This window comes from Aplysia californica, unplaced genomic scaffold (genome assembly GCF_000002075.1).
Source record: "Aplysia californica isolate F4 #8 unplaced genomic scaffold, AplCal3.0 scaffold00017, whole genome shotgun sequence".
Taxonomy (NCBI): Eukaryota; Metazoa; Mollusca; class Gastropoda; order Aplysiida; family Aplysiidae; genus Aplysia; species Aplysia californica.
In genome coordinates this window covers 1,459,770-1,472,565 of record NW_004797287.1, presented here as the reverse complement: position 1 = coordinate 1,472,565, position 12,796 = coordinate 1,459,770, and the positions used below count along the sequence as shown (strand labels likewise).

The 12,796-nt window shown below is 39.0% G+C and overlaps 1 protein-coding gene across 1 annotated transcript; it reads right to left on the bottom strand.

The window, feature by feature from the left end:
• Positions 1–240: 240 nt before the first annotated feature.
• LOC101860466 (2',5'-phosphodiesterase 12) lies at positions 241–12,386 on the bottom strand. Its single transcript, XM_005090468.3, has 7 exons — positions 11,394–12,386; positions 10,672–10,811; positions 9,879–10,041; positions 6,538–6,670; positions 5,189–5,344; positions 3,423–3,537; positions 241–2,101 (listed from the first exon to the last, which is right to left on the bottom strand). Exons 1-7 carry the CDS (start codon positions 12,332–12,334, stop codon positions 1,836–1,838), a joined length of 1,914 nt encoding a protein of 637 aa, XP_005090525.1. The 5' UTR covers positions 12,335–12,386; the 3' UTR covers positions 241–1,835.
• Positions 12,387–12,796: the final 410 nt, after the last annotated feature.

Below are 12,796 nucleotides of genomic sequence, written 5' to 3'. Positions count from 1 at the left end.
AAGCAGATAACTGAATGATAACCAAAGATGAACAATTGAAAGGTTTGGCATTCTGTCCTTTTGCAAATACTGTGAGAACCACAATTTTCTTGGTAAAAGTGAGGTCACGAAGTAAAAGTGACATTTCAAAGAGATGGTTTGACCATTCCCATTGTCACAGTGTGGTCAGGATTTGGTGGGGGGGTGGGGGGGGGTGAGTGGTAAATTCTAATAAATACAGATTCAAAAACATTTCAGCAATAATCTCAAAATTCAAAGTTTTTAATTTATCACAAAACACAACAGATAGCAGCTCTCTCAAATTTTGCAGGGTATTAAGATCCACAAAAACACCAAATGAGAAACTAATCTTTCTTTTTAAGGGTTGTAATTGCTGTAGGAAAATAAGAAGAGGTTTGTTGTTAGTAATTCATTTCTACCGCCCTGAAGCTCTTATTCATTAATTCAAAACATCAAAAACACAGATACTGCTAGACCATTTTTAATTACAGTCAGTCGGAGAAAAAGAATACAATTCATGTAGCTGACTACATAGGATGAAGTTCCATAATAAGAAGCAAAGGCATACGACATTCTTCTTTTACATTTCATTAACACACCCCAACAACTACTCGAGTTTAAGAGTTTTTAAAAAATGGGAAAATAAAATTCAAAAGTTTCTTAACAAGGAAAGATCATACAAGTTCATAGAAAGTAATTTTAAAAACTGTCACTACTGCTATTAATCTTACCTAATTTTGGTGTAAAAGTAAAACAAAGAAACAAAAAAAAACAACTAAAAAATAAATTTGACAGATTGACTAATTTTTATTAAAAAATAAATCCATTCTCAACTATCATTCCCTGGAAACAAATTTAAGTCAATAAAAGTTTTTAAAAATCAATAACACATTTTTTCAAGCCCGACGGAGAACAAAGGAGGAAAACAGACTTGAACATCAAAGATAAAAATACAATAATAAAAAATAATAATAATAATAATGTAGTCAAACCTCACTATACCACCACCCTTGAAACGAGCATGAAGCTGGCGGAACAGCGGGGCTGGGGGTTCAACAGAGTTCCTCTGTTATATAGTCCCTGACTGCCGAACTTGAAGGAACATGATTCTCCAGTTTGATATGTGCTTGAGAAGTGTCTTTTTTTGTTGGTGATTATACATGTACATGTATTCAGAGCCGCAAGTCTTCTCTCTCTCTCTCTCTCTCTCTCTCTCTCTCTCTCTACCTCTATGTCTTTTTTGTGGGAAAAAGATTATCAAGAGGCTATCAGTATGGCAGGGCAAATTTACATTAGTTAAACAAGGACTGTGCAACTTAGACAGTCGGCAGATAGCTATGTGAAAGTGCATTGTTTATCTAAGCATTCCTTATCTTATATTGGCAAAACCTGGCAGTAAGCAGGGTTGGCTGTATAATTGGGGGGGGGGGGGGGGGGTAAATGAGGTTTGACTGTAATAACAATAGAAATAATAATCATGACAATAAATAGCGTTTGTTTAGCAAAGATTCTCCCCCCCCCCCCCCACCAAACAAAAAGCTTTGCAATCTACATTATTACTCCAGCACACTTGAAGCTATCAAAACCAATCTCCATTTCCTGAGAAGCATACAGAGTATTTCTAATCATAATAATTCCTTTCTCTTTCTTTATGTGTGATATTTCCTTTGGCACATCCCCCTCTGCATTCTTTCATCCCTTCTTACTTCTTTACTTTAACCACTGGACTAAGTGCTGTACCTTCCAGAGAACTGTCTTGAGTCTAGGACAAAACTTATCTAAAAATTCAAAGCTCAAGTTGATGATCAAAACAAACACGTATTTTCAAAACTTCATCAATCTTTCAGTTTGAGATCACATATCAATGCGATGTGGTCAGAGGGGAACACAACGCTGGGTAATCCTGCGTTTGCCACCACATCAGCATGATCAGGCATGGGCACGACAGATTCCACCTTCAGCTTATCAGCGTCGATATAGACATAGTCAAGACATTCGTTGAACATTGGAGTGAAGTTTGTGTACTTGGGCGTTCCGCAGGCACTCTCAATGTTCATTGGCTGTCGCAACTCCAGGCCTGTGATCTTCTCCTCTGGGCCGGCTGGACAGACAAAAACAGGGAATTTTTTTCGTTTTATTTGAAGGGACAACATTTTTCAGTAAAAAAGAAGCTCTTGATAAGTTGTGAATACAGGAGAGAAGGCATCATAACAGCAATGTTGTACAAAGTAAGATATTAGGACAAGGAATACGATGGGCGACTGCTTACCACATGTTGCCTGGCGACAACAAACCTCTCTCAAGAAGGACAGGAGAATAACATTAATAGCAATGCTGAAAAACATCATAGGGAGCAGAGCATTCCATCATAGGCACAACAACAAGGCCAATTAGTGTTTGGAAGAGGAAAGCATAAGACATAAAAGAGAAATAACAGGGAGAGAGAGAGCAGAAAAGATTCTCATAAAAGAAAACTTCTATCCTTCCACTGCAAACCTATAACAGAAAAACATTTCAAAGAAGTACATGGCTGACCTGGACTGGTAAGATAAGTTAAACAGTTGAGGGACTGTTTTAGTGCCCAAATAAGTTACACATAAAACCGTAACATAAAATCTTCTGTTAGTCTACCACTCACTCTTGTCTTATCAGTGATTAGCATGGGTGGGCACTCTTTAAGGTTAAACCCAGTTACACTGTCAACCTTGTGATGAACATGAAGTAGGCAGTATAGTAGGGCTGGCAGTTTAACAGGGTAATAAGTTATTGCTCGCTGTCCTAAACTTGATGAGATGGCCTTCAGGCTCCTTGCCTGTAACAATCGCTAGCTCGCAGTATTGTAAGTGGGAGAAAGGGAGATTTATCACTGCACAAGTGCCAAACGAGTGCCAAGCACCAAGTGTAGCGAGTGCCTATGGCGGCCAGTTCACTGGCAGCGTTATGGGAGAAAATTTACATTCGTCATTAGTTTAGTAATGACTGTAGCCTACAACTCAGGCAATTGGTAGATGGTTGTATAAGAGGGCAAATAGTATGTTTATACAAGTAATTCTTTTTCTGGATGGACAAAACCTGGCACTAAGTGGGGTGGTTATATGGTCGCTTTTAAGGACAAGCGGGCTAACCCAGATTTCGGGGGGTTCCAGAAATCTTGACCTACACCAAATGTGGGTGTTGCCCTACCTATAGGAGAAGTTTGATTTCATTGGTGTGTATATTTGTTTGGTTATGAGAAAACTCTCCTTGTCTTTTAAAGAAACTGAACAAGGGGCAAAAACTTATCAATCGATTTTCTCAAATAGCGTTTTTCAGGATGGCCCCCTTGTGCTTAAAAGCGACCATATAAAGCGAAGGCGGCGGTATACCAGTGTATGAGTGCACATACAAAAAAAATGAGGCAAACTATACAAGTGAGAACTGACCAGAGTCCCAATCTTGGTAGTCGGCCGGCACCCACCCGGCGGTGTAGAGCTGGTACACGCCCACCAGAGGATCACTGTTGAAGTCTCCGCAAAACACTAAGGCCACCTGTGAGCCCTGGGGAAACAAGAGGGGTCTATGAAAACAAACGCTACATGCACGGCAAGAGTCTCAAGTGAGCATGCTCATCCCATAGGATTTTCAGTGAGAAGTAATACAGTTTCATAATGTAAGCTTGTGAGTGCATATGATTTACACATGGAGACAACACTTGCATGTAAGCTTGAAAGTGTATGTGATTTACGCTTGTACACTTGCATGTGCATTTTATACATCTGCAAGTGTGAGCCATCAGCTTAAAGCATTAGACTCACCATTTTGAATTTGGGCTTGCATAAAGTAGAGCATTAGTTTTTTACTTTAATATTGCCAGCCAAGCAATTCCAAAGCCCTGAGGATGAATTTTCTTGAGATCTTAACTATCAGACATGTGGTCTACAGCATGACAGAGTGATTAACTCAAAGGGAATGATGGGACCCATGTCTAAACCACACAAACACTTGGTTCCACTGTACAGCAGGTCTTTACATGAGCATATTTTCTACTTCAACAAACACACATTATTCATGTTATATATCATACAATATATAAGCATAAAAATGTACCAGGGTACCAAATTTGACTGAAAACTAAAAATTTTCCACAGAAACTTCACCAGAAACAAGAGCAACATCAATGCGTATTGTGAAAATTGCAGCTGTTTCATGATAATTTGAGTCAGCTTGACAAAATTATAGTGTGGAGACAATCTATCTATTTCCCCCCATCCAGAAGTGATGAGAAACTTTGTCCTTTAGCTTCTAGCTGACCACATACAACTTTCAGAAAATCTCTTTACACTGTGAATACTTTCTTTGCGCAGCATTAACAAAGTGTGTTAACAATTTTCTTTTTGAAAGAAGAAAATCTTTTACAATAAAGCTAAACATGAATTTTCATCAAGTTCTAAATAAATGTATACAATTGAGTCTGCTTAAATCAAACTTGGTTCATCCTAAAAGGGCGGTAAACTGTAAGAAAATGAAATTCACCATTTTTTCTTCTATCTGAGCAACCTCTCGGAACTGAAAACCCGGCTAAACCGAAGGAACTCCGGCGGTCCCAGATTTCTGTTGTAGCGGACTCCACCGTGGTTCAAGCTGAAAGCACGATAAAGCATCTTAACAAACTAGAGCCGATTTCCGAGTATTTATGGGACACCGAGAAAGCCTGGTGGCCTAATCCCATGTATTTACGGGATGCATTTTATCGATCGATATCTCCTGTGTTTTTTGGTTACAAGGTATGGGAAGAGGGGAGCCAACAGTTGACCTACTAGTTTAGTTTTGTTAAAAATTGAATGAAGTTAGGTGCGAAACTTTTTGAGCTGTAACAGAGTAAGTCAGTCACCTCCGCATTGTCATGGATGATTTTACTAAAAATTAAGCGCCCAAAAAAAAAAGTGTTACCCCAGACATTGCCATTTCAAAATATTGATAAAATAAAAACTATTCGGACAAATTAGATGCAGTTTTCTTTTTCTGGGAGAGCATTTCTTTCTTTCTCTTGCTGCATTTTAAAAATTATGATAGCTTTCACAATCATTTTGTGGTTAACGCTTCAATATACCCCGAAAGTGTAAGGCTCCAATGGTTGTTGGGTGAAAAATAATTCAGGCTCAAGTGAATTAAAGTCCAACCAAGGTCACAACAAATCCAAATGGCTCACCTCCTGCTCGTACGTCTGACAGACACTCTGCAGGTAGCGTAACGCTGTGGCCCCCTGTATCAGCCGGACGTTGCAGGCTCTGGGGTGGAAGTACAGGTGAGTGTTGGCCACACAGAGGTAGCTGCCAGGGTTCTCCACACTCTCTACCACAGTCACCTGTGAGGGAGAAAATGAGAATGTTTCTGAGTGTTTGAGGGTTTTCTGGGGGTAATGATATATGTAGGCAACATAATGAAATCAGGCGCTCGTCAAAAGAATGAATCAAAGAAATCAGTATTTTTTAGCCTGTTTTGCATTTTTTATCAAAATGTTGTTTTTTGCCTCAACACCTTTTAGTTTCATTTTAAAACAAATTTATGTGTTGATCTTTACTGAAAAACAATGATTAAAAACACAGAAAATATAAATTTGCTGTTTCCAAGGACTCTTGAGCAATGGAAGTCACCAAACTTTGGTGGTCATTTTGTAACTAATTTTACATCTGGCCAAGCAACCCCACCTCCTTCAATAGCGCAAATATCGTAACTTCTGTTCAAGATAGACAGGTATTTTTTTCAATAAAAGTTCAGTAAAAGCAACGCAAATGAACAGGCTTTAAGATGATACTAATAACTCCATTAGCCCAAAATTCGCGAGCGCCTGATTCAACCACGTCATGACACATATATTGTAAAGAGCATAGGGCTTGCTGCTGGGCATGGATGTGCACTTTACAAATACTTTCTATTATCATCATTATTAGGACACATTATTAGGACAAGAAAGGCACAGCATCTGCCCACTAAAGGACCCATTAAAATAACACCACGCAATCATCAGGATGCAGGAAAAAGGGATAGAGAGGGTAGAAGGAAGAAAGGAACGATTACCTGCAGCCACTGGAACAATCAGTATGGATATCTTGCGGACTTGGGAGCTGGGAGGAACTGGGCACTTATGGAACTGTCCGGTGTGCAATGATGTTGATAACCAGGACAGGTAATACAGGTAATAGAGGACCCATTAAGCAAAAAATATTTTGGTTTTGAGCAAAAGAGAAGCACACTGACACAATATATGGGTCAACCAGTGCAGGGAAAAAGCAAGACAAACAGAAGCAACAGAAGGAAAGAGAAAAAGTATGATCCACCAGTAGTGCTCTCATAGCTGCTCTTGTAATACAAGATTAAAATATTCCACCTCACTCAAAACAATAAAAGATGAAGACAGTTTAAAAGTCATTATACAAGCCATTTTGAACATTAGTCATAAAAGATTCACATTTGCAGTGTCGTAACTTACTGAACCAAGATTGAATTCTTTGTTTTGCCTGTGAAAGAAAAAAATGCACTACAGAACTAGTGCCTCACCTGTAAGATCGAGGATCTTTCTTCCACTTTCTGTTTCAGCTGCTCCGACTTGCAAACTTCCGTCCAGATATCCACACAATCCGGATGGCTGCTAAGGTACTCTGAGATCGTGATGTCTAGTTCTCTAACCAACCTGGGTGAGGGCGAGTCGTCAGACTTTACAGATAGGAATTTAGGTTATCATAAAAGAGAAAGCTCAACAATCATTCACCTTGCCTTGCCCTATTTCTGTTGATGTGTTTGCCTGGAATGCAAAGTGGTTCATGAGAAAATTAGTATATGACGTAAAAGTTCTAATCTGAGCCCCTAAAAAAGACTCCCAAAGGCCCAAAAACTATATTTACAGAAAGCTTAGACAAGGTATGCATAAGCAATCCATGAAGTTCTGATATTACCACAAACTTCAATTTGAAAAATCTTGAATAAACAAAACATTGCAAATCTTATGCCCTTTCTGAAAATATATTTTATGGTCTGTTGGGTCTTTTGTGGATAATTGAGAAAAGAAATTTTTAAAATTAATTTGAGGTCAGGCTGTTTTTATAAAAACATAGTTGAAATATTAGGATTTTAAAAGGCAACAAAACCAAATATAAAGAAAGAAAAAGAGGGGTTTTGGCAAAGGCTTGGAGCACTTTTCAACACTGTTTTAGATTTAAGCTCATCCCTATCATTCTCTTGATTCATGAACAGGAAGCGGATTAGATGGGTCAAATGAAAAGACTACAATTCTCGCATTTTCGTTGGCCAAACAGAAAGTACCTTCCATATTGTGGCTGGTAGAAGCTGGAAATTAATTTAGCATGTACAAAGATTACAATGGAGTCAGTGCATAATGACACTATTTCCTGAAATAAAAATCAGCTTGAGCCAATCAGTTAAGATCAAGAGAGGCCAAAAAATCGGCCACATGACAGAAACAGAGCCAAAAGTCTAGAGCTTCCACACCAGGAAAGAATACAGTGGGTGTCGCATTCAACGAGGTTGCTGAGATCTGCTTGTTGTCCTCGTTGGACCCGACCTCTCGTTGAACGTGACTAAGGCTAAAGAAAAGAAAGGAGACCAGTTATTAGATTATTACACGCAGTACCAATACCAGCAATTAACACAGTTGTTCCCCTGATGACGAAAATCTCAAACAGCATCAGTGTGTGCGTGTTTGAGCTGTGTTCTGACCACCATTTCTGCATTTTAAAGTATTTTTTTCTCCGGAACACTTCTTGTGGGGAAACATACCCTCTCACATCTAGGCCTAGAAATTAGCATAAAGTAAAGGAGCTTGGACTTTCTGATCAGTGGAAGAAAAGAAACTTGAAAAAAATGAAGGTCTCGATCTAGACCTTGATCTACCCATCCATAGTTGATCCAGTTCCACACAGCCGGCATCATGTTCCCACCCACCCCCTCCCATCCCTACCGTAGCCTAACCCTTGCCCATCCTCTCGGCTTTGGGGCCCATATATATATTAGGAGGCACACAAGATCTAGCAATACAATGGGTTAGAAATCGAGGATGGGCCTTGTGCTTCGTGTGAGATGGAGAGAAAGGAGAAAAATTCTTCCCTTTTCAATTTGGGGTCGCTAATTGCTTTTATTTGGTTATCGCGACATAATTGAAAGTGACTTCGGTCTATTTGCAACCTCGTTGGAGCTGACGTACATTTGCAAAGATATATAGAGGAAAAAATTGGGGATTAAGGATTGCCTCGTTGGAGCCGACTTCTCGTTGAATGTGACATCGTTGAACGCGGCACCCACTGTACTGTGCACTATAAGGCATACACAATAATTTTTTAACTTCAGTATTTTCCCCCCATATTGCATAAACACATAAACTAAGTAAAAATCTTAGAAAGCAAGATACTTTTTTATCATTCAGTCCATCTCCTTTACAAAATAAGAAAAATATATGACAATGTTGAATTGTGAAGGCCCCCAAGAGTAAACACATATCACATCACATTCCACTGACAAATAAGCTGTGACTTGATACAAAGATACACTTTAATACAACAAAGCATGCATGAGAAGAGATTCTCAGTCAACACAACTCAAAGACATGACACCTTCATATGATCAATTTCTGTACGACAGCATAGGCCAGAACACAAGACAACAAGATTTTTTTAAAACTGAATCGATTAATACGGAAAGCACGCAAAATTTCAACATCTACATTCCCCTACTTCAATGAATTATACATTATCCCGTGTGTCAGAAAAATTAATTCTCTCTTTGTGGAAAATAAACTTCCCTTCTTCCCTCAAATAAAAATATCAATCAGAAGTAAAAGACCTTGGCTTCTGACCTGTTTACGATCTTAATCATCTTGTTATAAGTATTCCTATGACCTTTAAAAGATGCATCAGAATACCATTGAGTTACAATCAGAAAATTGAATGCAGACATCTACCTTTACACTCTATCAATGCTTATATAATAACTACCGTTCATTTATATTTATGCATATGTGACTGTAAGCCTCTTTGTGAGTGCAAGCGTACTATTGTGCTATTATGGATATGTGAACAGATGGTCAGATGTGTGTTGAAGAGAGGTGACAGGATGTATGTGGGAAGAGTGTGTGTAAATGGGTGTGCACATGTGTTTGCGTATGCGTGTGTGTTCGTGTGTGTTTATGTGGGGGTGTGTGTGTGTGTGGTGAAACACAAAAGCAATGTGCCAGGATCTGGACAATAACGATGTATCTTGTTATATCTTAACATTTATAATTATGCTCATTTAATTATTTATTTGCATATAATTACCGAGGTATTGAAATTACAACTTTAATTCTTTCATTTTCTATTTTGTTGCCCCCAAAAACATAAACTCACGAATTTTCAGCTCATTCCATTTATAAATCTGAAAGTTATGGGTTTTCAATAATCTGGTGCCGTTTTTCCCTTCTTTATTCCTCTATAGGAATTTTCTCCAAAATACCCACAATTTCTGATAAGTACACACTGATAAGGTCAAGTGGTTCGGACACCTCACGCGGATGCCCTAAAACCATCTAGCTGTGAGAGCATACAACACTAAATATTCTGGATGGAGAGCCAGAGGAAGACCAAGGCGACCATGGAGTGAATCTGTGGCAGACACCCTCAGAGCTCACGGGATGTCCCTCCTACAGGCCACTCGCCTTGCTGCAAACAGACGCCTGTGTCTCCCCGCGACACCCCCCGGTACAAGCAGAAGAAAAAAAGAGTAAAGTAAGTACACACTGATAACTTTAACAAATTTATGGACCGATTTTTTTAGATTATTGATCTTTGTACCTGTGTTGTTTATAAATAGGTTAGTAGTACCTATATATATATAGCAGAACTCTATGTCACCTGAATTTACTGTCCCTCATAAAGGTAGCACAACCCTCTCCGAGTTGACCAGCCTTGGAGCGAAAAAGTCCAGTGTAGCCATTAGAGCTGAGAGCAGGGTTCAAATGCGACCGGAATATCGACCTGTCCACTTCTTGTAGACACAGTAAATCAGCTTGGTACCCTGAGAAATAAAAACATTTCCAGTGAGATAAAGAAGAAGGACTTACTCCTTTGCCAATCCTCAGTGTACTTTTCCTGTCTGTTTGCTTTCCTCTATGGATAAGATATATAAAAGAAGAAATAAACCACATCAGAGCATAGTAACCATCAACAAAAGTAAATAGATTGGCAGAACAAATATTTGCGGCATAACAAAATGAACATCTCATGATCTCTATTACATCATCCTCATTTGAAAAGATGAGCGTTTCAGCAATTTTACTACCAGAACCACTAGGGACCTCCCTGAAAACTACTTCAGCATACCTGAAAACCAGGGTGAGCCTTTTCTGAGAGACAGCTCCATCTTGGAGAGCAAAGACTTGCTGGCTGGGAGAATGACAATTACTCTAAAGCCTAGCTGAGAACCCTCATCACACAGAAGTACAGTTGAAATAGAGTCCAAGAAAGCACCCATTGGTGGGTGAGAAAAGTGAGTGTCTTAGACAGATGGGTGTCTTGGACAGGCTCATTATAATGATGAAAAAATGAAAGAGATAAAATGGTAAGTGGTTGTTTGTACTGGTGATTGTCCTTTTTTTAGACAAGGCCCTTTGAGCAGGTCTGACTCAAAAGCGAGAAGAAATCTTACCAAGAATCTCTTTCAATATGAGTTGCTTCCTGTAGGACATGTCCAAGGCTTGTTGTGGACAATGGGCAAACAACTGTGTGCGGGCGACATCTGTATCAGCATACATCTCAGCCAGGATATTGTAGCTCAAAACACGGAACCTAGAACGTTACAAAACAAAGATATTGTCACATGTGTCACGATGCGGTGGAATCAGGTGCTCATCAATTTTGGAGCTATAGAGTTATTGGTATTATATGCACCAAAGAGAAGAAAGATAACATTACTCATAAAAAATAAAGAGTAGCATGACACTACACATGACATGACATAGAAAAGAAAAAGGAGAGATTACTTATTTTTTAACTGAATGATAAGTTCGATAAGAACTGCCAACTACCCACCTGGTGACAGCAGAGGAAAGGAAAACTCCTACTGGGAATAATATTATGCAGGGACACAACCTCATACAGTACAGCATGACATGATAACGATTCACTATAAAATGATATAAATAAGGATCATCAAGGTCAAAGAGCTGAGTTTGTAATTGATTTTTTTTAACCACAAAAGTCAAGAGTCAGTATTCTGGCATCATCTGAGTGACTTGAGAAAACAAGGACTGCGACACAAACACAGCAAGAAGACAGACATGACATAAGAAGGGAAAGAACAAAATATTTCAAGTTCTTACGAGTTCATACGATATAAAAAATTATGATAAAAATACTAATAATACATACAGCCCATCCTGTGACGGTATGTTGGTGAACTCAAAACGTTTTTCAAATGGACAAGGCCCTGGACCAGGTGACACTTTTGCGCTCGATATCACTGCATCCAGTTTCCCGACTCTGTCCCCACTCCTCGGGACGCAAGCAAGAAGGACATGATAGTCTCTCTCTGAGCTAGTGGGAGTGTAACTTTTACCGGAAACTGCATCAGACAAGTCAATATCACCCGAAGAAACACTTTTGCTTACAATAGGTAAAAGCTTTGACGGGAAAGTCTTCCAAAAGAACTCACATTCTTTGACATCTACAAATTCAAATTCAGCGTAGGGATACAAAGGAAAGTCTTCCATTATAACACGAGGCAATTTCTCCAGTTTGGCAGAGGGTGGATTTAAAGATACAGGAATTTCTTCGTCACCCACTTTTAAAACAGCACCGTCGATCCAGGCGTCAATATTAGTCAAAGAAAGATCTGCAGCCAACCCATTGTGAAGGACAGCAACAGGAATTTCTGATTCATCCTTTTCAAGCGAACCTACAGTAGTAGTAGCAGTCCCCGTTTCAGTTTCCACTTTGGCCTTCTTTTTTTTAGACTTCTTATTAACCAGTTTTTTTGCCAGATTAGTTTGAAGCCGCTCTACGGCAGAACTGAGGGTTTCAGTCTTTAATCTGTTTAAGTTGAAGGATTTGGTTTTCCCTTCTTTTACAAGATCCAGGGAAATTTGGAGTCTGTCGTCCTGTTCGAAATTTTTCACGTGAACAGAGGACATTTTCGTAAAATTCGAAGCAGCCCTTCGACAAGATACACGGGCTGGTGTTTGATATATACTTGTCTGGTGATTCTGCTCTTGGTGACAGCGACCTGTCCGAAGAAAAAGTTTTATAAATGACCTCTTAGACACAGAAAACTCAGAAATCACAGTCGATATTGCTCGAGTTCTTGCAATCATTATTCCGACACATAACCGGAAATTACGGTCGTAATAGAGAAACTGAAAGTAGAGTGCACGGCACGGAAATCTTAAAAAGTGAGAACGAGGACAACTACTTCAAAACAAGAACACATACATAATTTCGCTGAAAACAATTAATCATTATTAAACAATGGACTTGCTCAGGGATTTTTAAGCCTAAAAAGATGTCAATGTAAAAAGATAAAACTAAAACAGATTTATTACGAAATATTCTCATTTTTTGAGTAAAAGTGTTATTCTTAGCTATAATAATAATAATGAAAATCATTTCTATAGCGCCCACTCCCGTGTAAACACAGCTCTAGGCGCTTTACATAAATGCATGTAAGAAAAATATTCATGCACGCGACACACACACACACTCACACACACAAACACACGCATACACACTCACGAACACATAATACGCACACATGTGCACACACATGTATGCCAAAC